The sequence below is a fragment of the Pezoporus occidentalis genome, unplaced genomic scaffold (genome assembly GCF_034315485.1).
Source record: "Pezoporus occidentalis ecotype Australia unplaced genomic scaffold, CSIRO_AGI_Poc_V1 ctg31, whole genome shotgun sequence".
Taxonomy (NCBI): domain Eukaryota; kingdom Metazoa; phylum Chordata; class Aves; order Psittaciformes; family Psittacidae; genus Pezoporus; species Pezoporus occidentalis.
Window position 1 is genome coordinate 516,276 of NW_026915052.1, and position 23,315 is coordinate 539,590.

Here is a 23,315-nt window from a genome sequence, read left to right on the forward strand (position 1 = left end):
TTTTATAGACTAAAATAAAATTATTCCTCGCATTTTTCTCAGTTACAGAATATTAGATAGCAGTGACTGTAAGTTACTTACTTTTTTTCAGAAAGTTATATTCCAAGCCCAAAATTGAATACCACATCAAGTCTTTTTAATGTTTTTAAAAATTCTCAACAATGATTACTTGTCCTTCTGTATCAATCTAGTATCATTCCTAAAGCTACCCATGGCAGCAAAGAATAGCTCACATCACAATCAGATTCTTAATTAATTACCTTGTAGCCTGCTATCTTAAAAATACAGGTCGAAAAACGGTATTTTAACCTTTTAATTTTTTTAACCTAATAAAATAACCGACTTGTTTTGTGACCTGTAATTCTGAATCTGATTGAGTTTTCAATATACTGTAATTCACAGATTTTCTCCCCTCTAGCACTAGGTTTGTATCTGTCACATGGTTTTCAGTGTTCCTAATGAGCTGTTAACAAGCTGTCAATTACCTATGCAAATGAGGCAAGCAGAAATGGAGGGGTTGCTATACCTAGAGTTAAAGTGTGCTACCTCGGATTGTTACGAAATAAATCATTTCAGCTTTAATAGCTGTCTGTGCCCATGTGGCTTGTGTTATGTAGGCACTTTTTCATTATATTATTTACCCAGCAATAAAATGCTGCAGGGGACTTTGGGGGTGATTAAAAAGTTGAGGGGGAGGGGAACTCAGGCAAGCAACTTCATTCTTTACTGATATGCACCTTCTGCTCTTCTTGGGTCAGGGCTATGAGGCTACAAGCTGTCAGGTGCCCTTAGCCCTTTTGAAATTGACGACATTTCAGGGGTTTAGGCCTGATCCTGCCAGAATATTTAACAAATGTCTTTGCTGAGGTGTGTAATGGAGCTTCATGAGTATACAAAGTTAAAGAGAGGAACAAGGAGCTGAAATCTTGAATTTTTGAGAGAAGGGTACTTTTTATGCATGTATTCTCAGCCTTCTAAGAGCTTTCTACAGGAAAGCCTGGCTGGAGAAATCTTGCACTTTTATTTGTATTATCCTGTAAGGAATTCTTTCCCCCTTGCTGAAGTCATTGAAATTTCACATTTAAATTATTTTTCACTTTGCTTTAGCTTGAAGTTGATGCTTACTGTAAACCATTTTGTGATATTTTGTATGAAGAATGTTGTATAAAATAAAATTGCATTGTATTTATGACCGGCACTATAGTAACAGTCTATCAGTGTTTCCATTATAAGCCCCTATTGTTGAGGGCTTTAAAACTCACCCATAAAAATTCACTCAGGACTGCAGCAAGGTCTATAAAGGATAAATAAATGCCTTTGGCTATTTTTGAGTTAGAATAAGTGAAATCGAGAAAGGAAATTTGACTTTTAGAGGTTTTCTCTCATTTTGGTATGTGTGTGTGTATATATATATATATACCTTTTAAAAAAATGAGTCAGAAACATTGTTTCCATTATCTAGGAAAGTGTTATAAAAAAGCACCTAGAAAAATTAATGGATTGCATTGTTTAGCTCCAGCCCATACCTAATCGAGGATGCTTGTTAAATCTTCTCGCACCATCAGGCTTCAACTCCTGAATTGTCATTGATTTCAAGAGGGGTAGGGACACTTGACAGCTGGTAGCCCTGACCCAAGAAGAGCAGAAGGTGTAAACCAGGAAAGAATGAAGTTGCTTGTGTGTGTTCCCCTCCCCCTCAACTTTTTAATCACCCCAAAGTTCCCTGCAGCATTTTATTGCTGGGTAAATTTGCACACTTGGCCAACTCAGCTGAAAGGTCATTGGCATATGTACTTTTCTTCTGTCCTTACTTCCATTATGTGTGAGGTTCAGGAACCTGAAATTGTGCACACTGAAGCCAGGAAGCCTGGTGTGAAGCAGAGAGAAGTGCTCTGGTAGGAAGCCAGAAGGAGAGGAATTTGAGAGCTATAATGATGTGAAAACCAGTAAATAGAAAGGAATTAAATAAAAATCAAGAACGTTTTTTTTTCAGATGGGAGAAACCCCAAAGAAACAGTCTGCAGGGAAATTAGTAGTCTAAATCTTTCTCTGATCAATCCTGATGGAAGCTTTCTGGTCAAAATGTCAGTGGTAACTTTATTTTCTGCTGGTATGTACAATAATCCTTTTGTTCCATCTGCAAACACTAGGGGGTAAATTTTTAGCGTGATGCTTAGGGATTTAGCTGTAGGACTCCCATTAACGATAATGGGAATCATGTAGCTTGAGCACTCTGCATCGTGCTGAATATTTACCCCTCAGTTCAGAGCACTCTCTCATTGAATTTTTAATTATATTTACAGATAAATTCCATAACCAAATATCATCAGCTCTCAAGCAGATTGTTTTATTAAAAGGTGCAGATTTCCAGCTTCATTTTGAGCTACAACCTACAGTGATTGGTTTAGCAGCTGAGTAATTTTTTTTAAGTGTCTATTTAATAATGCTTGATTTGTCAGCTTCAGAGTGTTTGGGAGACAATAAATATTAGAAAACATCCCACCCTGCATGCATGTGCCAGAGAAATGCAAAATGTGAATATTCTACCTTGTACTGAGCTTTTAAAAGGTGTGTCATGATACAGCTTCTCTACAACCTCTTTCTGGTAAATGCTACTTCTGTATAAATCTGTGGTTAAAATCAGTAGTAGTATACCAACATTCAGCACTAATATGACATAGGCTGTATAGTTTTATTCGCATTTGTGAAGATAAATGATAGGAGTCAAAAAAGTTAGGAGATTTGCCCAAGGACAAAGGGGTTAATGTAAGAGAGGATATTGGAATTCAAGAGTCCCTCACTAAAATGCTGTATAACCTATGCTTACACCAAAATCTAATACCAGTATAAGCAGATATAGAAGAGATGGTACACATACTGATCTGCTTTGCTCCTCCCTGAGGCACGTTTCCAGTTGCTTTTGCAGCTCTTAATTCTTGAACTACCTACAGCCAGCTCTGCTGTGACCCTGCTGAAGCAGCCTGTGAAGTAAGAATGTTTTTGCTGGTTTAGTTCATATTTGCCTAGCTGGGACAGTAGAGATGCTCTTTGTTTTAAGATATGGGTGAGATTAATCTCTCTTTCCACGAGTTTTGTAATGGAGATTTAAAGGCTGCTCAGCTAGGGCTGAGGTAGAAGGGCTGTTGTATAGCTGTTTTGCTGGTGCAGTTATTCTAGGGGCTCCCATTCCAGTACTCAACTGCTGTCAGCAGAGTGTTAAGAATAAAAGCACAAATCATAACATCTTTTTAGTGCCACTCACAACTGATATATTTCACATGTCACTTTGGCTTCTGCCAGAGGACTGGACTGACACAGAGCAATCCCAAGATCAAAAAAGCACAAAAGCATTCTGACTGAGCCTTGCTGTCCCCTCCAGTTTCTTCCCATATGATGACTAGTTGTCCTTAATTGAAACAACCGTTTCAAAGCATGTGCCTATAAAATATTGCCTGCATAAGAGGTTGCCTTTGAAGATTTTTTGGTGCTATGTAAATGAACCTGAGAAATTTATAAACTTGAAGTTTCTGCATCAATGCACAAGAACTACCCTCATGTGAAAGTGCTTGCCTGGTTCCTTAGGAGGTACAATGTTTTCAGTGAAGGGGATAATGGCATTTGAGCAACTGACTTGAGAGCAGAGACTCTCCCATCATATGTTTATACATAATCCATTCAATTCCTATTACAACCACCAAAGTTCAGATAAAACACTTATTGCTTCCTCACCCTTTCCAGTAACCTACAAGTGTTTGGAGCATTGATGCGGTGCCTCTGTGTGCTTCTAGAGTTTGGGCTTGCAGTCCCACATTTTCCACCACAGCAAGACTGGTGGAGTGTCTGTTTGCCTTTGGTAGAACACAACTGAACATCTATCTCCATTCATGGCAGCAGTCTTGAAACAGGATTGATTCCCTCTTAAATTCAGTGGAAATCCCCATTATAGTTGATAGCTTGAGATCAAACCAGAATACCGTTTGGAAAAAAATGAATAGTGATCAGTGTCTCTTCTCAGTGCTGGTGATTGACTGTACAAGACAATGGGAGAACCTTCACAATATTTTAGCCAAGAAAACTTATTTTTTTTCTGTATGCTAATCTTATATCTGAATATATACCTTAATCCTAGTATTCATATATCTCTGCCCTCAGTAATCATCAGCCCATCTCTAATGTTTCTTTTGTTCAGGAAAGGTAAACTCTTCTCACTTTTCAGTAGAAGATTGCACAAAGGGAACTTTATGGTATATATTACACTCACAAAGCAGTTTTCTCCATCTTGCAATCACTTAAAAAAAAAAAAAATAGAACTTTCTTCTTATCTCATCTTCCTTCCTGCATGAATGTCTGAGATAATCAATGAAGTTCCTGTGTAGAGAATAAATTGAGCTCGAATGGCTCCTCTTAAACTGTACAATCAAAGAAAGAGGAATTTTTTGCTGATGATTTTGATATTCAGTTTAACTTTCTTCACCAGGCTGTCAGCTCAGTGAAAGTGAGGTCAATCTGACCACACTCTTCCTAAAGGATCCTCTTCTGAACCATCTACTTGAGTATACAGCTCCTGACAAATCAATGACAAAATCGAGAGGTATGTACTTTGCCCAGAAACCTGGAGGCTGATTGTCCTTTGCCATGCATCTTATGTAGCCATTTAGGTGAGTGCAGCGTGGGCAGTGCCTGATAACAATAGTAACTGTTAGCATGTGCATCCCGGTGATGTAAATGCCTGCCTGAAGACGCAGGACAACAGAGATGCAGACCTCTGTCCTACAATGTAAAGAGATTCAGATTATGGCAAGTGTGGGGCATATGAGCACTCACACCCGCACTCACACCCACACCCGCACCCACACCCACACTCACACCCACACTCACACCCACACAAAGAAACTGTTGCTGTGAAAGGGTGGTAAATGACTGGCAATCTTAAATTAAGATTCTGGAGTTGTTGATTCAGAAATCTGAAGTTTTTTACAGGACGGGTGTTGGGAGGCAAAAAACTAAGCAAAATGTAGGAATTCACAGAGACCAAGAAACCTGCCTTTCCCTCTTTCAGTTGCATTTCTTGGCCAGAAGCACTTGCTGCAAGCTCTGGAATAGGGACTGTCACGCTCCTGTGAAGTTATAGCATGGTGGGGCTGTGGCACAAGAGCAACAGAAGTGTAGCAAATGTGACTAAAAACTCCCCAAACATACTTTTGCTAAATTATCCAGATCTAGCCAAATTTCTCAGGAGTGAACAACAGTTGTATGAAACAATTCAGATCAGTCTCTAGGGTTATTGCCCTCAGACATTTACCAGTATGGGACTTTCCTGCTCAAGATGAGAAGGCAGTTGTAGAGGAGGAACAAAACTGAAGGGCAGATCTGGAATGCTGGAAAAATGGTTAGCTTGAGAGAGTTCCTTAAAATTCACACCTAGTGTCACTGAACACGTGTGCCTTGCGCTTGGGCCAGAAAGGTTTTATAGGTGAATCAGATTCCTCTATTCACGGACAAACCCTTGTACCTCATCCTCCCCTTTTTCTCCCAAAGGTTCTCTTCTGCATCCTGATGTAAAATGAAGTGGTATGTATGAGAATTAGAGTATTACATCCTGGGTAATATCCTTTGTGTTGCTCTCTATTAGCTCTCAATTCTTGGGAATGCATTACTGCACTATTTCTTTTGTGCCAATGCTATTCCATCAAGGCCAGTGCTGGCTTACTCAGTTGTATCAATGATTTCTTCTAAGGTGGCTGAGACAATATGTTGTAATATGTATTATACTATGTGATTTTTAAATCAGCCTTGCAAACGTATTCTAAAAATTTTACAGCTCTCCAGACAAATCCTATTGTCAATTATTTCTAATGATGATTGCCGATTAGCAGAAAACAAATAAAGAGGCTATTTTTATACACATAAAAAAGATAAGCTGAGTGAACACAATCCTTTAGGAATGAGAATTTTGCTTTGGCCCATACTGTAGAAAGCTTTTCAGTTGTCTTGTAAAAGATGAAACAAAATACATCAAATGATTTTGAAATTGTATATGTAACAATACAAAAGTGTCAAAAAGTTAAACATGAATTGAAACATATTTTCACTTTGAATTACAATTGATAATTATATTCAGATAAGGGTTTTTTTCAGCTGAAAAAATGAATTAAAGTTTATTATTTCAATTTTAAGAGCATTAAAATAATGCTACTTTCTGTTTCATGAATGCAATTTTACACAGCTAAGATCACTTTTCTAATCTACGAGTGTTATAATATTTTAAAATAATGTTGATATTTAGGAACAAACTAAAGGTGGGTTTTGTTTTTTTTTTTTAAATGTCTTCTTACCATGCTCATGCTTTTTCCATCCTTCATGGATGAAGGTCTTTGAAAATTCCTTTGTGTCCCATATTAGCAGTGAATGATACTAACGTACAGTTGTTTTTCTTGGCAATGTGTATTGTATAGTCAAACTTTCCATGAATGATAAGTGATATTCATTAACCTATATAGTCCTAAGCCAAATCTGCGGGCAGCCTGATCCAGACTGTGTATGTGGCCGATCTGTCACTTACAAGCAGAGGACAAAGGCTATTCTGTACTTAGCACAACTTGGAGACAAGTGTAGCACTCTCAGCTCTGCTCTCACCATTTAGATGCCAGAGGGTTGCTCTGGTTTGTGCTGTATAACCCAGAGTATATACCATGGTAGCTGGGCAAAGCTGTAGTGTATTATATGTTCCTACAGACAAAAGTGTGGCCAGCACCCCATGGGGCAAGAGTGCTCTGTGCCCTCTGAGGTTGCCTTCTCTGGGTTGCCTTACACCACCCCATGCACATAGGCAGTGCAAGGGGCAGGCATACGAGAGGTGGTATTTTTGACTGGCCACATTATATGAGGCTGAATTTAGGACGTGCAGGGCTCAGGCGTGATTTTCTGTTGCTGGCCATGCTCCACCCCTCAGGCCTGAGCAGGTAAAGTTTAGGAAGATCCCTGCAGTCAAAGGATCCTGACCTTATGCTAAGACCATTCAGCCAGTCCAGGTTTCTTTGTTCTGGGGACAGCTTTCTGCTCAAAGGCAGAGCTCATCCACCTTCTTACACTGAATTTTCACAATGTGTCACTGTATATTGTCCAAACTTATACTGCTTATTTATTTGAGATCTGCAGCTTAAAGATAGAAGTGTATGAAAGAAAAAAGAGAAAAAAGGGTTGGAAGGTGAGAGGGCTGATACTGGTAGGGATAAGTGAAGAGAAGGAGAGAGGCAGGATGTTTATCAAAAGGACCAATCTGAAAGGCATGTAAATCCAGTTAAGATCTTGAAAACAGGTAGCTCTCATTAAAGGAAGTGGAAATAAAGTCAATTAGTGGCAGGAGGCATTAGTTGGGGGCGTCAGCTGGTGAATGGTCACTAATTTGATGTAGTCTAATCACATAGTTTGGCTATTTGATTACCAAATTGAGATCCAAACACTCTCCTTCCAGGGCAATCACTTCAGAAAAGAGGGTAGCTGGAATCATCATGAGATCTGATCCATTCCTTAATTGAAATTAGTTTTAAATAGCTGTAACACATGTCATGTAAAACCCAGCAAATAGTTGCTGAGACATGGTGTGAAACATGGTGGTTCAGGAAAGTTGAGGATGCATGACCAAGAGCTGGGCATCAGGCTAAGTTTTGAATGTGCATGTGGAGGTTCATACACACATGCGCCAAGAGTGGGCCTGTAGAGGCTTTTCTGTTTGCAGTGTTCTTAATCCATAACTCATTCCCTATTGACAGTTGGTTCTGTTTGGATGAAATGGGTCAAGAATGACAAAAATCAGTTTGCTTTCTGGTGGCTAGCCAGTAGAGATAAACTAGTACACATCCACAGGTTGTATGTACCTTGTTCATAAGAGTTTCTAGTACTGTTTACTATTTGGCATTAACAGGAATGGATGGTTAGGGGAAAAACAGAGGAAACAGGAGACATATGAAGTGATTTTTTTTTCCTGACAATCGATGGTTTAGCAATTTCCTGAATCAGAGGTTATATCCAGATGTAAGAAGCTATCCTTTATAAATTTGTCTAATCTTTCAAATCTGTTAGTATTTTTGTCTCTTGTAATCATCTTGCAGCAGAAAATTTACCCAATTATGTGATCAGTGCAAAAACTGGCTTCCGTTGTAAATGTGGTGCTTGCTCATTTCATTGGGTGCCCCTTCCTTCTGATACTGTGGGAAGAGGAGTAATCAATGCGTGCATGCTTCTTCTGGGCAGTATATGGCCTTACACATCTCTGACCAGTCCTCCTCAATTATCTGTCTTGCTCACTAAAAAAAGATACGAATTCCTCACATTCGTTTTCTCGGCCATGCTGCCCTTCGCACTAATTTTTCTATCATCTCTTTTTCGTATTGGATGACTATGCCCAGGCATATTGTTCAGGTTTTGTCTCCCTCTGCCTCATTTTCCCATCCAGTCATTTTTGATATATATGTTGCAGGAAGAGGAAGGGTGTCCAGTGGAAGACTGCTTCTCTGGCCATTTTACCATTGTATTCCTGAAAGTATTTTACCCGTTCTGGAGCTTACCTCAAGGCTGGATAGAGCAAGAGCTCTGCCCATATCATAGGCTGTATTTCTAGTGTCTGCGATATGTTAAGTGGAGCAATGCAGTGCAGTGTGTGACACCTTTAAAGAACCTGTTTGATGTTAAGCTGTGTCTGTAATTATACAGGTCATGATTCAGCACATAGTTACATATCTTCATGCAGAGGAAGCCTCAGTGAGATGCTTTGAGTTAGGCATATGCTTAACTATTCGAAATTGGTTTAAACTACTGGTTGAAAGGTGCGCATGGGACCAGAGAGATGTGAAAGTTTCCATTTCTGCTTGCTAGCACATATCATAAGTGCAGACAATGCCAAACTTATGCTTTGTAGAAACAGAAAATCACTCCCAAAACACATCCATGTATAAAGAGGCTGCTCCAATTTGCAGTAGAACTGAAATGCAATCTTAAGTGTTTTTTCTTTGCAGGTAGGGGTGTGTGTCAGCCAGGAACAAAAGAACCAGCGAAAGAAGTATCCTAGGCAATTTTTTGCAAAGGATTTAAGGTTTTTTTTAGCTTGGTCTGGGGATCATCAGGGTTGGACCTTAGCACCAACAACCTCCAACAGACTGCAATGGCTCTGCCTTTAATACACTTCCACCCCTATGTGTTATACATCCATAATACTGAACACACGAGGCAGACAGCTGCCCTTAGGCATTCTCAGTAAAAACTTTCATATCACAACAGAACTGAACGTACCATTATAACACCATGTCTCCTTTTCTTCATGCTAAGGATTGTTCTGAAAACCAGGCAATGTCATGGAAACGTTATAATAGACACATTCAGAATATATCGGTAAGTTAGTCATCCTTGATGATATATTTAAGCTGTTCCTTCTACTATATATATAACAGGTTAAATGTAATTAACATTGGTCAAAGGGTCCTTTTACTTTACATACTTTATGAATGTATTGAATTATCAGGAAGGAAAAAGGGAAACAGTATTTCTTAATATCTGCTGGTATAAGCTCCTCTAAGTCATTTACATCACAACATGCATTTTTGCTCCCCAAGAAGCATGAATATTTTCTTTCTCCCTAAATCCCATAATTGTTTTATTGCTACATTAAAAAATGTAAATATTCGTTCCCCTCCCCATAATAAATTAAGCGCAACCTGTCTGGCTCTGAAAATGAACATTTCAATGTCTTCAGACACACAATGACATCATATCAATATTTAAAATCATTTTATGCATGTATTCTAGGTTGTCCAACTTCATTAGGGGCATTCATCAGCCCTCCGGCTACAGCGTATTCCCATCAGAGTTGTAGGCCTCAGGCCCTACCAAACAGAAATTTAAACTAACTTGCCTTTTTAATTCACATTATTCTCAAATATTCTCCTTTTTACCCCCCTGCCATGACTAAGACATTTAGACCAGGCTGATTTTGTGCACATCAAGATTTAACAGACAAAATCCCCATTTTTATGTAAGAAGTTGAATGCATTAAAATAATAGTCTTTCCCCTTTAATTTCCTTGTCTTTTCCCATCTGTCCCTATCTCCTGGGTTCAATAATAACTGTTCTTTTAATTTTGTATGCTAAATTAATAATTTGAGCTACAGGTTGATAGGGATTTTTATGTTTTAAATGTTCTTTTTTTTCATGTTTTTTTTATGTTTAAAATTTAGAAACATTTCAAACAAATTAAGCTTCATTCTTTTTCTCTCTCCTTCTCTTTCCAAAATAATAAAATATAGCCTCTCTTGATCTATTTTTTATACAGCTAAGGATGCACAGCATGAATACATATCCCTGCTAGCAGCATCAAACACTGTTGCATTAGTATAAAATCTTTGTCCTCACAAGCAAAACAAGCAGTCTTCCCATTTTTCTGGTTTGTGGGATGACTGTGGATCTGCTCCCCGAGATGTTTAATGCCCTTCAAAATGCCCGGGTAAAACTCACTCATGCTGTATAGCACAAGAAAGAAAATTGTGATACCAAAAAAAATTTTTATGCTACTGGCCAGACAGTGTAGATTTGGCTGAAGCCTCTGATTTATCCTCCCACATTTGTGTGGAAAGCGTTTAAATGTCCATCATTTGTTACAAAAAAGAATGGAAGCATGTGGAAGGAGCCAAGCAAATATAATGTGCACCTGCAGATGAAACAAGCCTGGGAGAGATATTGGTGACTGAAAACATAAAAGTTGGTGTAATATGTATCAGTGCTACTCGCTCTTCTGTCCAATGTTATAACTGTGTACATGGCCAGAGACCTGACAAACTTGCACTGATGGGTTAAGACCCATTTGCCTCCAAAAAGGAAAGAAGAGAAAAAGCCCAGTAACTGCGGGCTAGCTGTTCAGTCATTTTTCCATAAGTAGCATTTTTTTTAAACAGCTGTATTACTCTAAATTTTATTCTGATCTCTGTTTCTCTCTTTTCTCTCCCTTCCTGCCTTATTTGAGTATTCCTGCAGCCACTTTTTTCCTTATGTCACTACAACCCTCTTCCTTTTTTTGTTTCTTTCCTCTGGTTTTCACAGTCCTTTAGATTGAAGACCTTTCATAGTTATGGCACACAGTGCAGTATGTCAGGGTAAGGGAAGTTCAACCTGCCCCAGTTTTGTGGTGCTCCTTTTGCAGTGGTACAACTAGTCATTGTCTATATTTTATCCTTCTAGAAAAAAGCAGGTGCTGTCTCTTCTGTTGTGGTCCTGGATACCATTCCCATCCAGCAAAGCTCTGTGGCTCAGTTTCTCAAAGATATAAAAATCCACAAAAAAGTTCAGCCTTCTAAGGCCAAAGTTTGCTATCTGAAAACATAGATAATTCAGTACAAGGTAAGTGGAAGCAAGTAGAGGGTTTCCGTATAACTGTACTTTATGACAGGTGAGAACTGGCTTGAAATACTCTCATTGCAACCAAAAAAGCTCCACAATGGTCTGGTATGTTTTTTTTTTTTTTTTTTTTTTTTTTGAGGGGGGGAGGAGGGAGGTGTGCTATTTGTTATTTGGTTTTTGTTGTTTTCTTTTTTGTGTTTTTTTTGTGTGTGTGTTTTTTTTGTTGCTGGTTTTTGGTGTTTTTTTTGGGGGGGAGGTGGTGGTGTTTGGCTTTGTTTGTTTAAACACTTTATTATATTATTACTAGACTTACTCTGTTAAAAGTACTCAGAAAAATATGTCATTCTCCGGGTGTGAGGTGCTCTGAATAATTTTGTCCCCTTTTCCAGTGGGGATTATCCCTACTGTGGTAGAGTCTTCTGTGCCACGCATACCCAGATATCTTCACTTACAGTTTTCATCTTGAGGACAATCCTAGGGAAGAGTCCTGCTAGAGTCTGTTTTCTCTCTACAGTTACCTGCCAGCCTTATTGTGGAGCAATTAGAGCTGTCAGAGGAGTTTGTGCCTTTTGAAACTACTGGCAAGTACCCTGTAATAAATGAATTGGCTTTCTCCATAGGATCATGTCGTGGTGTGGACCTTTCTCTGCAGACTCCATGGCAGACTGCCCTTGGAGCCAAAAGCTGTTTTCACAATATACTGCAATGACAAGCTAATCCTAACATTTCCATTGCCAGCCAGGCCCTATCTGCAGATGTAATAAAAGAAAGATATTTGAGACTAGGAATGCCCACTCTAAGTAGATCACTGAGAAGGGTGATGGCAGTGGTGATGAAAGGACAGTCAAGATTAGATCTCTGGGCACTATGGCAATAAGTTATACAAATAAGAACAACAGGAGAAAAAAAAAGGGAATGTGAAATGATCACAGTAAGGAACAGAATGTAAGAACAGGACTTTGAAAACGGAGCTGGGAAGGAAAAGAATCACCATCACAGGGGATTGAGTAAAGGCAATGAATAAAGAGAAAGAGATATAAGGAAAAGGCAAGCAGACAGGCAAAGAATAGAGAGGAGGAGACACAGAAATACAAAGTAGTGAAAAGATGTAGAATATTAGAAAAACTGGAGAGATACTTAAACTGAAAAAGTCCAAAGCTGAAGATAAGTGAGAATAAAGAAGATGAAAAAGAAAAGTAAAAAACTAAAAGGAATGCTTGATAAATAAATAAATGTAGAAAATATATTTAAAATGAAAAAGGAAGAAAAGAAAAAGAGAAAGCTATTCTATGGAGATGGAGAGAGAATATGAGTGGAAAACTAAGGGCAGTTTTCTATCTTGTAAAGTACTGGTAATCTGCCCATAGAGTAAAACCTGTCATTCCTGTTAGTTATTTATTGCCCCTTTCTCATCAGGCAAGCTACACGGATACAGCTGTGTCCAGGCCTTGTAAGAGGATGGTGCCACTTTTGATACCAGTTTAGATAAAGAGGTCTATATTTATGCTTGCAGACAGACTTTTTTTTTCTTTGTGGCTGTGATATCCTTGTAACTGAGACCTGTAGTGCAAATGAAAGGAGTTTGCTGGACAGATGAAACAACATTTTCCTCTGGGTCTTGGGCTCCATGTCCACTCCCTGCCAGGACAGGTAGGTCCCACACATGTAATACCTGTGAGCTTTGTTGAGAAGTGTCTCCCTCCATGAGGTTGTGGGCATCATGGGAATTAGCATTTTGGATCAGGCTGGAGGTACACTGGGAGAGGAGGGCACATGAGGGAGGTTGCAGAGTGCAGACTGTGCTATGTGTGTGGCTACGGCCAGAGCTTTTTGCTCTCTCATTTTCATCATTTGTTCATAAATTTTTAAAGGAGAAAGAATCATTGTTTAATGCACTTTTGTGAAGAAAACAGAGCAAGGGAGAAAAGAAAAGAAACATTGTGAGCTCCTTACTCCCTAGACTTGTGACCTGCATAACTCCAATCATTGAGTTATCTAGACAGCCTTCCTGTTTAGCCGACATTAAATTTGTATGCTCCCACATGGTTGATTTGCTACTTTTTTTTTAATCCATGCAGCTGGGATTCTCTGAGGGAACATGATGGGTCAGGGGGAGGAGAGGAGGTGAGGACAGCCATCTCCAAAATGTGGTGGACGTGCCTTTCCAGTTCTATGCTAGTTGCACTGAGGCAGGTATAAGCTGACGGGAATAGGCAGCAGCAACCATGCGAACGAGGTCAGAGTTGCTTCCTCTGTGGCTTTTTTCATTCTTCTGAGCTCTCTGAAAATGTGGGTGTGCATGTTAAAACTGCCCTATGAGGCAGCTCTGACATGTGGGGCTGCCTGGCACAAACACAGCACATAATAACACAAAGTATTTGGCAGTGTTACAGGGCTAATCTTTACGTAACTGTTCCCGAACAACTTCTCTAGCACACTGAGCACAAACAAGCTTTTCATCAGCCTTCGGCTGCATGCAGATTGTCTTGTGTCACCTGCTTCTCTACTGAGCAAATACTGGCTGTGGTCATAGCAAGGAAAACCTTCTTTTTGCATTCATAACTGGTTCTATCTAAACTGCCTCCTTTTTTTCCAAGGTTACTCATGAACCATAGGCATGTTTGTCAAGAATGTCCCCTTTTATATATTTTTTTCCTTCTAAGCACAGATGTATGCTGGAAATTTTATTGTGGATTGTTTCCAGGAGTGCAGTGGGAAAACAGGATCTGATTTTTTTAATGGTTGCTCCTCTGTTCACTGAAGTCATAGGAGGAGGGTAAATCTTTTATAGTTAAGACACTGGTGTGGGACTTAGAGGACCTGAGACTGGAATAATAATGTTTCATTCCTTCTGCCCTTTGCCCATCTTGTCAGATTTCAATGTAAGCTCTTTACAATTATCTCCTATGGTTTTGTTGCTGGGTTCAATGGGGCCTGGTCACCATTAAGGCTTTTGTGCTGCAGACAGCAACAGCAGGACACATATGAACAGTAACAAAATCAGGGAAAGACTAGAGCTTCCTAAGCACTTTGATCAGCAGTGGGTCTCCTGCTCTTGCACAAAGGTGATCAGGTGCAAGCCTTTTTCTTGGCAGGCAGAAGATGAATGTTTCTAGCTGTCTCCCCCAACCTCAGGTAGAATCATCCACCCAGTGCCACCTCCCCACCCACAATGCTCCGCAATTTGGGTGCTCTTTTCACTCAGCGTTGCGCAGCCACAACACATGAGCTTCTGCACAGAAAAGCCATTTGGCAAATATATAAATGTATGTACGTTTCTGAATGCTGGAAGAGAGCCCTAATTTTGTTGGCAGCAAATCTGACTCTCCTTCTTTCCTCGGAGAGGGGCTTGCAGCATTCCTTGGTCCCACAGACATAAGCCCTCCCTGGATTTCTCCCAGTGTGGCAGAGTGCTGCCAGTCTGTACCTTTGCTCCAGCAGCCACTCCAGGAGGGGCAACTCCTCTGCCTTGATTCGTGAAGAGGCTGAGTTCCCAGATTCAGGCTTGTCTCATTTCCTTCAGTGCAGTGTAGGTCAAACTGGGACCCTCTCCTGGATCTTGGTTTAATCTTAGCTCACGAGGAAACTTTGCATACCAGGAGGGAGGCAAAGCAAAGAGAGATTGCCAGACCCGAATGTTCTGTAGTTGCAAAGATAGTTTCTAAATACTGAGCTTTAAAAATAATATGGTTTGTGTGGGGAGGGATGCGAAAGGGGAGATTTTTCTATTTGCCTGCTGGGATTTGGAGCCTATAGTTTCTTGGGGACAAATTTCCAAGTTTTTATCATGAACTATAAGGGCTAGAAAACACACTCTTATGTTAAATGAAAGCTGAAATTCTCCCTAGTTCTACACAGTAAAGATCTGGAGCTTTAACCCTGACTAAATAGCAACCAAATCTGTAGCATCAGCCTGTGCAAGATGTCTCTTACCAGACAAAGGAAAATCCATACAAAAAAAGTTGTTAAGGAGTCCTGTGCAAATGCAGCTGTTAAGGGAGCAAGCACTCAGTTACAACCAGGAAGGAGGAGAAGCATTTTCTGTGATGTGAAGGAAGTTCACGTAGTCAAAGATGAGGAGATAGGGTCACCATCTATTCCCAAGACTCTTCTACTGCTCCAGCAGTGTATTGATTTGTGTATCTCTGCAAAGCATACAGAACAGGTCAGAGATATCCCTACAATTCTGTTTAATCACTTGAAGGTATGGATGTTTTCTTTTGCCTACTTTTTTTTCCATCTCCATTTCACTTTCAGTGGGTTTCAGGGCAGGAGTGGGTTAGCATTATTCTTTTCAATATTTCTTCTCCTTTTGTTTTAAATAGGGTTCAATTTTCACAATTTTTAAATCATTCATGAGTTTGCCTACAATGATAGAACGCTTTTTGATTTGCTTCCAAAAGATGTGTCTAAAAGAAACTGAAGTGCTCCATCCTTTCCAAATGCAATGTTTCACTTTTTTTTTTTTTTTTTTAAGAGCACTTCATTTTGGAAGTGAATAGGGTGCTTTGGGCATGGGCACTGCAGATCAATTTAGATTTCCTAGATTGCTTCAATAATCTGAAGAGTACTTCAGTCATTTTTAACTATTCTTCACCATATGCTTGCAAACCCATTCATTTTTTAACTGAAGTGACTATACTTAGGATAAACTCCTCTGTTCATTGGAAATTGCTCCGTTCTGCAAATCCATAAACTTCAAATTCCATACAGAAACTTGATACGACATTTTGCTGTAAGAATGCATTAACACTCCTTGCTATAACCTTATTGGTCAACAATTTTTATGCAGTGCTTCTTGTTGTCTGAGGCAGGGCCGTATCACCACTGCCAGTTTGCTGTAGAAGACATGTTCATAATTAGGCAAGTCAATGTTTCTGTGTTTTGTTTTGGGGTTGGTTTCCCCCCTGCCTTCCTCCCCCCCAATGTTTCTTCTGTATTCAGCACTGAGATTCAATTTCTTTTATGGCTTTTTAATTCACAGATCAGAATACTTCTGCAGATAGTTAAGACATGCAGTACCTTTATGGCACACATTTTATTTTCGGTTTTGGTAATGAGTGAAGTGCATCAGTAAAGGTCTCACAGAGTGTCAGTGGCAGAGGCAGGAAAGAGTAAAACTAACAATTTTAGTCTTTCTTCTCTTTCCTGTTGCGCACACTGCACTTGTGCCATATGTTTACAGCACTTCCTGGTACTTATACTATTGTATCTAGACTATTACTCGTTGTTCTTCAGGGTGTACTTATATTTCGAACATCACCCAGAAAAAAAAAGCTCATGAACTGTCCTGTGAGGATTTCATGCCCTAATTCCTTCCTCTGCCTTCACCTTGCATATAAAAACCAGTTATTCTTAATTCATATTTCTATAAAAGAGTGTCTGCATTTCTAAGAAATATGAGCATCTTCTTCCAGGGAGACTCTATGCTGCCTTAACTAATTAAAGCTTAACAGTATGGCAGTGTCATGCTATATTTTGCAGTCCACCTGATGTCTTATTCAGTCATGATCTAGCATTATAATTGTTGGAAAGCACCACAGTTTGCATTGATCTGCTGCTGGCATAACATTTTGCTAATTGATTGCCAATCTTTCACAAGAAGCACTAACAGGGCACAGAGGACACATGAACATGCTCTAGATTACAATTTCTGTGGCAGACCTGTGCTGCTCTTTGGCAAATCGCTGCCCCAAAGCTGAATTTGCAGTCTCTGTCCTGCAGGAAGAGGTTTTGATGATGCTTCAACACCTCTGTTGCTGGGACACTACAGCTAAGAACATGCCATTTTTTTTTTGTCTTAGCATTTTTTTTTTTTTTTTTTTTTTTTTTTGTGGAGGAGCAGAGCACTACAAATATGTAGCCCTAAAGGTCAAATACTTGATATGAATTAAGGACTTTTGGCAATAGCTATGGCTTGACCCTAAGGACAAACCGGAACTGAGTCAAGTTCCCGAAGGTGTCCAAAGTCAGTTTAAGCCTTCTTTGCCATTAACTTCAGCTAAATTTTGCAGTTCTCAACTGTTACCGAGAATTTTAATGAGAAAAATAGTCTAATAGAATATGAGTATTTGATGGACAGGGAAAAATATTCTAAACAAGAAAAAAATGCCGTTACCACTCAATAATTATTCATGCAGTCTTCATAGGAAACTCATGTTGTTTTCAGGAATCTTGCAGGCATAGGGTTAGTTCTTCTGTGCTAGATAATTTCTTTTCTTCCCTTACAAGATTTCTTTCTAAATTTAGTGTGTCAAGGAAAGAGAAAGCTCTAGGGGCAAGAGAGATGGAAACTCCAGAACTTGAACTTGTGTGGTACTAGGATTTTGTCCAGTGATGTCTATTTCCTTTGCAAGGCTGTCCCTGCCTTGTTGGGAAGACTATGCACATTCAAAAAGTAGCACCTTTTGAATGAAAATTTAACTTGGTCCTAGCCATTTACAAAAACTAAACATCTCACAGCTGAAAGAGTGGTATCTGAATCAACTTCTGACTGGGTGATTACATTCTCCCTGATTATGTTCCCTGAAATTCCAATTGGGTTCAGTCTTTTCCTTCCCTTAGTCATCTTTTTTATGTGTTAAGTGCTTGCTCTGTTTCACCCCTGGTGGAGGTGATTTTCAGTAGTAGATAAAGAACTTTCATTGTCTAGACAGCTTTTGGGCTCTTTTGGGAAGGATTCTCTAATGTGTTAAGGATACACTATTGTTGGTTGTCTACAATAGTGTGGCATGAATAAGAGAGTGAAAGAAGAATGATTTCACACAGTTCAAATAATTCTGAAGCAGAAATCAAGAATATTTTTCTTACTTCCTCAAAAAAAATATTCTAAAGTTAGATTCTGGGTAATAGATGCTCAGTCAATACCTTACATAAATATTATGTTATTGTCAAATTATATTTACTATCCATTTACTTTTAAAATCAAAGACACAGTTTCAGAAAACAAAACACAATACTGTTCCCTTATGTTTAGCTTTACAGAACTTAATTCTCTTTTAATTTGCCTTAAGAAAACCCCAAACAACAAAAACCAACAAAATCTAATGTCACTCCACGAACATCAGTGAAGTACTCTATTTATCTCCAAAGTAAATAAAGCATTGTTATAGGCCAGAGTTTCTTTCAGAAAGTTATATGCGAAGGCAGCATTTGCTAATATAGTGATGTATTATCATTCATTGATCTTTGCACGTGTCCTGTTAGCCATAGATCCATCCAAGCATAAGTTAAAGTATGCAGGAGGATTCCATTCTGCAAGAATAAATCCTCAGTTAAATGAGCCTAAAGTGGCTTAGGATGTATCTGGCAAGCTATCCCATTGAGAATAAGCTCAAGAAAAAAAAGGGAGAAGGAAGCAAGCCTGTCTTCGTAAAGCTGTGTCTACACCCTAGAGATAACTCTGTGGTTTTCATGCTGATTTCTTTGTACTTCCAAGCTGTTGGTATATTTTTTAATCTAACACGTAAAATAACAATGACATCAGTCTACTCAGTAGAAATACATGACTGTAAATCTCAAATACAAAATAAGAGTCAAGGTTTCCCAACCAGCAAGTTCAGCCACAACCAGAAGTGCTGAAAGATATTAAGTGATCATGTCAGAGTGACTCTAGGCAGAAATGGTTTCATAAAGAGGAGTGAACTCATGAGGTGAAAGGGAGACATGGGCTCCATACAACAAGTGCCAGAGAGGTAGGAAGCAAGAAGAGGAGCATAACGTGGAACTAGAAGCCCAATCTGGGGGAAAGGAGCTGGATGCAGGGAGGTGTTACACATTTGCCAATTTTCTCAAGGCTTGACTATAGAAAATTTGGGAATCATTGGTTCATGATGCAGAGGCTTTGATGGCTGAGCTGTACCAGAAGAAAAAGATATATTGGCAAAAGGTATCTTTTTTTTTCTGCAGCTACCTTTTTGAGTGACATAAGCCATACCAGCAAAGGGATTCTTGCATCTATACAGAGGGTGTTGCTGGCATATCTATATCAATTAAGGGTGTGATTTTTTCATGCTTGTGACTGAAACAGCTTTGTCAACAATGCTTTATAATTTAGACCTGGCTTGAGAGCTGTCCTGGCTCTCAAGCAATTGCAGAATGTTGGGGATTTAAAGTGAACTCCTTTATTGTTGGCAAAAAAATCAAAGGACACAAATGCAGCATTGTCATTTTGAATAGATTTTTTTCTTAATTTTTTTTTTGTTATTCACAGCACACACACAATTTCTTTTTTGTTTGGAAAGGTGGTGACTGAAGAAGCAACAATAGCACCCTCATAGCAGCTGTGCAGCTTTATGGCAGGGAGTCCACTGAAATATAGGCTTTCTTCATAATCAAAAGCTGAAAGGTTCCTGTTATGACCATATCCTAGCTAGAAAGGGCTTGTGATATAGCTAGACTGTCAGTTCCATTGGAGGCTAAGTTTACACTGGAACAAAAAGCTGACAAACTGATACAACATCCTGAACAAGATAAATATAGGGCAAAAGTACTCTTTTGTAGATAAAATGGCATATACATTAGGGGAGTTGCTGGCATAGCAGTGCTGGTTAGGAGATGAAAGTGTGGTTTGTTTGCTCTTTGTCTTTTTTTGTTTGTTTGTTTTTTTTCTTCAGAATCTTAAGCAACATAGCAATGCCACAAAAATTCAACTGCCAGGCTGCTGTATTTCTCTGTGCAATTTATTCCACCCTGAAAAAAATAACCTAGTTTTGTGCACATCTTGTGTTTCTAGAGACTAAGGATTCCTGGATTTGGTCAGACAATAGCTTCGATCTGGCCAAAGTGATAACTCCAAGCGAAGTGACATTACACTGTTTCAGGGGGTGGTTTCCCCAGAGGATAATCCTAAACTCCAACAGATACTGAAAGGAAACTACCTGCCTTCCTCCCTCCTTCCCATGTTAGCTCTGGAGCTTCTTTAATGCCCCAGTAAGCTACTTCAGCTCATTATATGGGCAGAAAATGAACACAGCAAATAACAAGACACCATTTTCTGCCAGTTTAGTGACCTAAATTGTTAGTGTAGAGATCAGATGAACAACAGTGTCCCTGCAAGAAGCAGCAGCATATATTTGAGACCAAGGGATATGAGTGGAAATATTCTTTTTTTTTATTCTTTTTTTTTTTTTTTTGGTCAGCATTAGATTGATTTAACTGTCTTGCAGAACTTCCTAATGTTAGCTTAAACCTGGGTCACAAAATGATAAACCAGTCTTAGAATGCCTGTCCACACTGAAATATGCATTTGTTTAGCTGATACTGAATATCAGAGCTCTTAGGCTTCTCTGTGCTTGAAAGTATTTCTCAGCGTGTCTTGACTGGAACTCTCCCGTCACTGTGAAAAGATGCAGTTTATAAGAGTCACTTGCTGAGACAGCTTAAACCCAATTCCAGGAAAAGGACTTCCTTTTAATATCAGCATTACCAAGTCTGGCTTAGGCTCCTTGTTGTCACAGACATTTTGATCAGAAAAGGTAATTTTTTTCAGGCTTGTAATCAACAGAAATGATTATCACACTGGTAAAACAGTAAAATGGAGACCAAGTTAAAAGCAGTGTACGTAGATTTCTTCTGCTGGATAAGAAAATAAGTGTTTCCATGATCACACAGAACAGGGACTGTTGTCTTTAAGATGGTATGCTTTGCATGTAGCAGTGGACCATACAGCAGTTTTCTGTTACAGCAGCAGTTGCAGAAAGTGATGCTTTTTCTCCATGCAAGATATTTTCTTTCTGTAAAGCCATCAGCTTCATATATTTCTGTAAACTGATAGGCTGTCAACCTTCATATCAGTGAATACTTAGGTATTTTTTAATTGCATGTATTATTTTGCTGCTACCTTTTCTATTATGTATGCAAAATCAACCCTTTTTAAATTTTAGTTGGAAAAAGTAATGTGTTTGACTGTAAGTCCAACTGGAGGAAAAAAAAAAAACAAAAAAAAAAACAACAAAAACAAACAAAAAAAAACAACCAAAACCCAGTCTGCAAAAAACAGTCTAGAGAGTGAATGTTGGAAGGTTGCTTTTTTTGTGAGTCAGAAAAAGCTCTTTGGTTGGAAATATTCAGGCAGATGCCCCATAGAAGGGTAATATTTGTGAATGCTGCAAGTTGCACAGATATTAATACAAATCACTGTACATCTACAAATTTCTCCCTAAAAATACACACTCCATTGCTTATTATTAGTTGCCATGTAATAGTCATGTATCTAAAATCATCCAGCACGGGAAGGTTTGATCAATTTCTCTGTTAACGGCAGTGACTAAATTTAGCAGATACTGTGTAAATCATGGAGCTGAGGTTGGAATATTTTTTACCTTTACCTGAGCAGCTCTTTTAACAGTACTTTTTGTGTCATAAATATTGTGTGCTTAGCACCAGAACAGGAATGACTAATGAAAAGCTGAAGCAAACAACCCACAAGCTGAAATGTTTGGGTGAACTATTCAACAAATACCTATGACAAATAAAAGCAAAACCATTTGCAAATTATTTGTTAATCAAAATGAGCCGAGTCCTTAGCTAGTATAATTTGTAGCTAACAGTTTATGAAGCTCTAACAGGCAAACAAACACTTGAAAGAAATGAAATACAGTGGCTGATTTTAATTAGATATTTTTTTTTTTTTGCTATTAATGCACCCAGAGATATTAATTTGCTTCTCATTATGAGTGAATTAACTAAAAAAATATTAGGCCATGAAAAATATATATATATATATATATGTATATTTTGAATTACAGACATGGGAACAGACAATGTGAACAGGAACTTCTGTGTGTTGTCTAGATACTTCAAAACCTAACAGCCCCATTAGCTGTTACAGAAGAGATGGATGGTTCCCAGACACTAACAGCACTTCCCAGTCCCTCAGAAGTATTTGTGACCACACTTCCCAAAGCCCATTTTCCCTGTCACAGCTGACAGGGCAAAATCACCCACTACCCATCAGCCAAGTGCAGCCTAAACTTGCAGTTCTCAATCTGCAGTCATTGCACAGTGGTTTTGCACAAGGGTACAGTGAGAAGTCTGCAGAGGCTGGCTGAAGATTATCAGTTTACTACATGTGTGTGGTTATTCTGATGGCTAGAAAGTTGGGTTCACAAGTTTGGCAAACACTAGATAGAGACTTATTTCTCAGTCTTTCTGAAATTTGAAGAGTGCTATCATAACCACCCAGTATGTGTATGCATTTAAATGCTTATATTGGGAATCTTAGAGTTACGCTGAAAAAGACAAGAATGCCCTTAATAATGTTATCTGTAGATGCCATTTAAGCAAATATTTATGTGGTTGTCTGGCAACTGAGAGCTTTGTAAGTATAATTACCTCTTGGCTGTGAAAGCAGAACTTTTATTCAGGTTGGGAAGTTAGGATTAGAACATGCTCATTCAAGGTTTATTGAACGGCATGTGAATCACTATATTCCAGCCTTTAAGTTTTGCCCTGAACCACTATGGCAGTAGAAACCAAAATGGAATAAGGCTCATTGTAACAATCATTTTATTTTTCACAGTCTCTTCAGTTTCATTCAATCTGTGTTTTCCTGCTCAGTGTATATATACCCCTGCAATGTCTTTCTCAGACATGGATGCAAACTGCAGATAAGAGTATGCACACTTACTTTTTTCTTCTTATGGCTGCTGTGAAGTTACAATCGCAATACAAAGATGACAAGAAGTTCAGGAAGAGATAGATAAAGGACCTCAGTGTGATTGGACACTGAGAGGTGCGCCAGACTTCCTCCTCTTGCTTGGCACTTCTCTTTTTATTTTTTGATTAAAGTCTTTTTCCTTTACTTACATCCTCCATTAAGATGTCTCAGTGTCATTTAGGGTGTTAATTGAGAGGAGGTTTAAGCTCATCAAGGCGATTATAAGTGATAGTTAAAAATTTCTATATATGGCCTATGCTGGAATCAGCAC

General features: G+C 38.9%; 1 protein-coding gene and 1 long non-coding RNA gene across 2 annotated transcripts in view; both read left to right on the forward strand.

Moving 5' to 3' along the window:
* The window catches only part of VRK1 (VRK serine/threonine kinase 1), a 342,112-nt gene extending 329,400 nt beyond the window's left edge, over positions 1 to 12,712 (forward strand). Inside the window, exon 12 of the mRNA XM_062627870.1 lies at positions 12,656 to 12,712. Coding sequence (XP_062483854.1) covers positions 12,656 to 12,697 — 42 coding nt within the window. The 3' untranslated portion in view covers positions 12,698 to 12,712. The remainder of the gene's footprint in view (positions 1 to 12,655) is intronic.
* LOC134168336 (uncharacterized) lies at positions 1,665 to 10,912 on the forward strand. The gene is made up of 5 exons (XR_009966499.1): positions 1,665 to 1,946; positions 2,927 to 2,988; positions 4,478 to 4,591; positions 7,773 to 7,866; positions 9,103 to 10,912. It is a non-coding gene; the product is annotated as an uncharacterized LOC134168336 (long non-coding RNA).
* Positions 12,713 to 23,315: the final 10,603 nt, after the last annotated feature.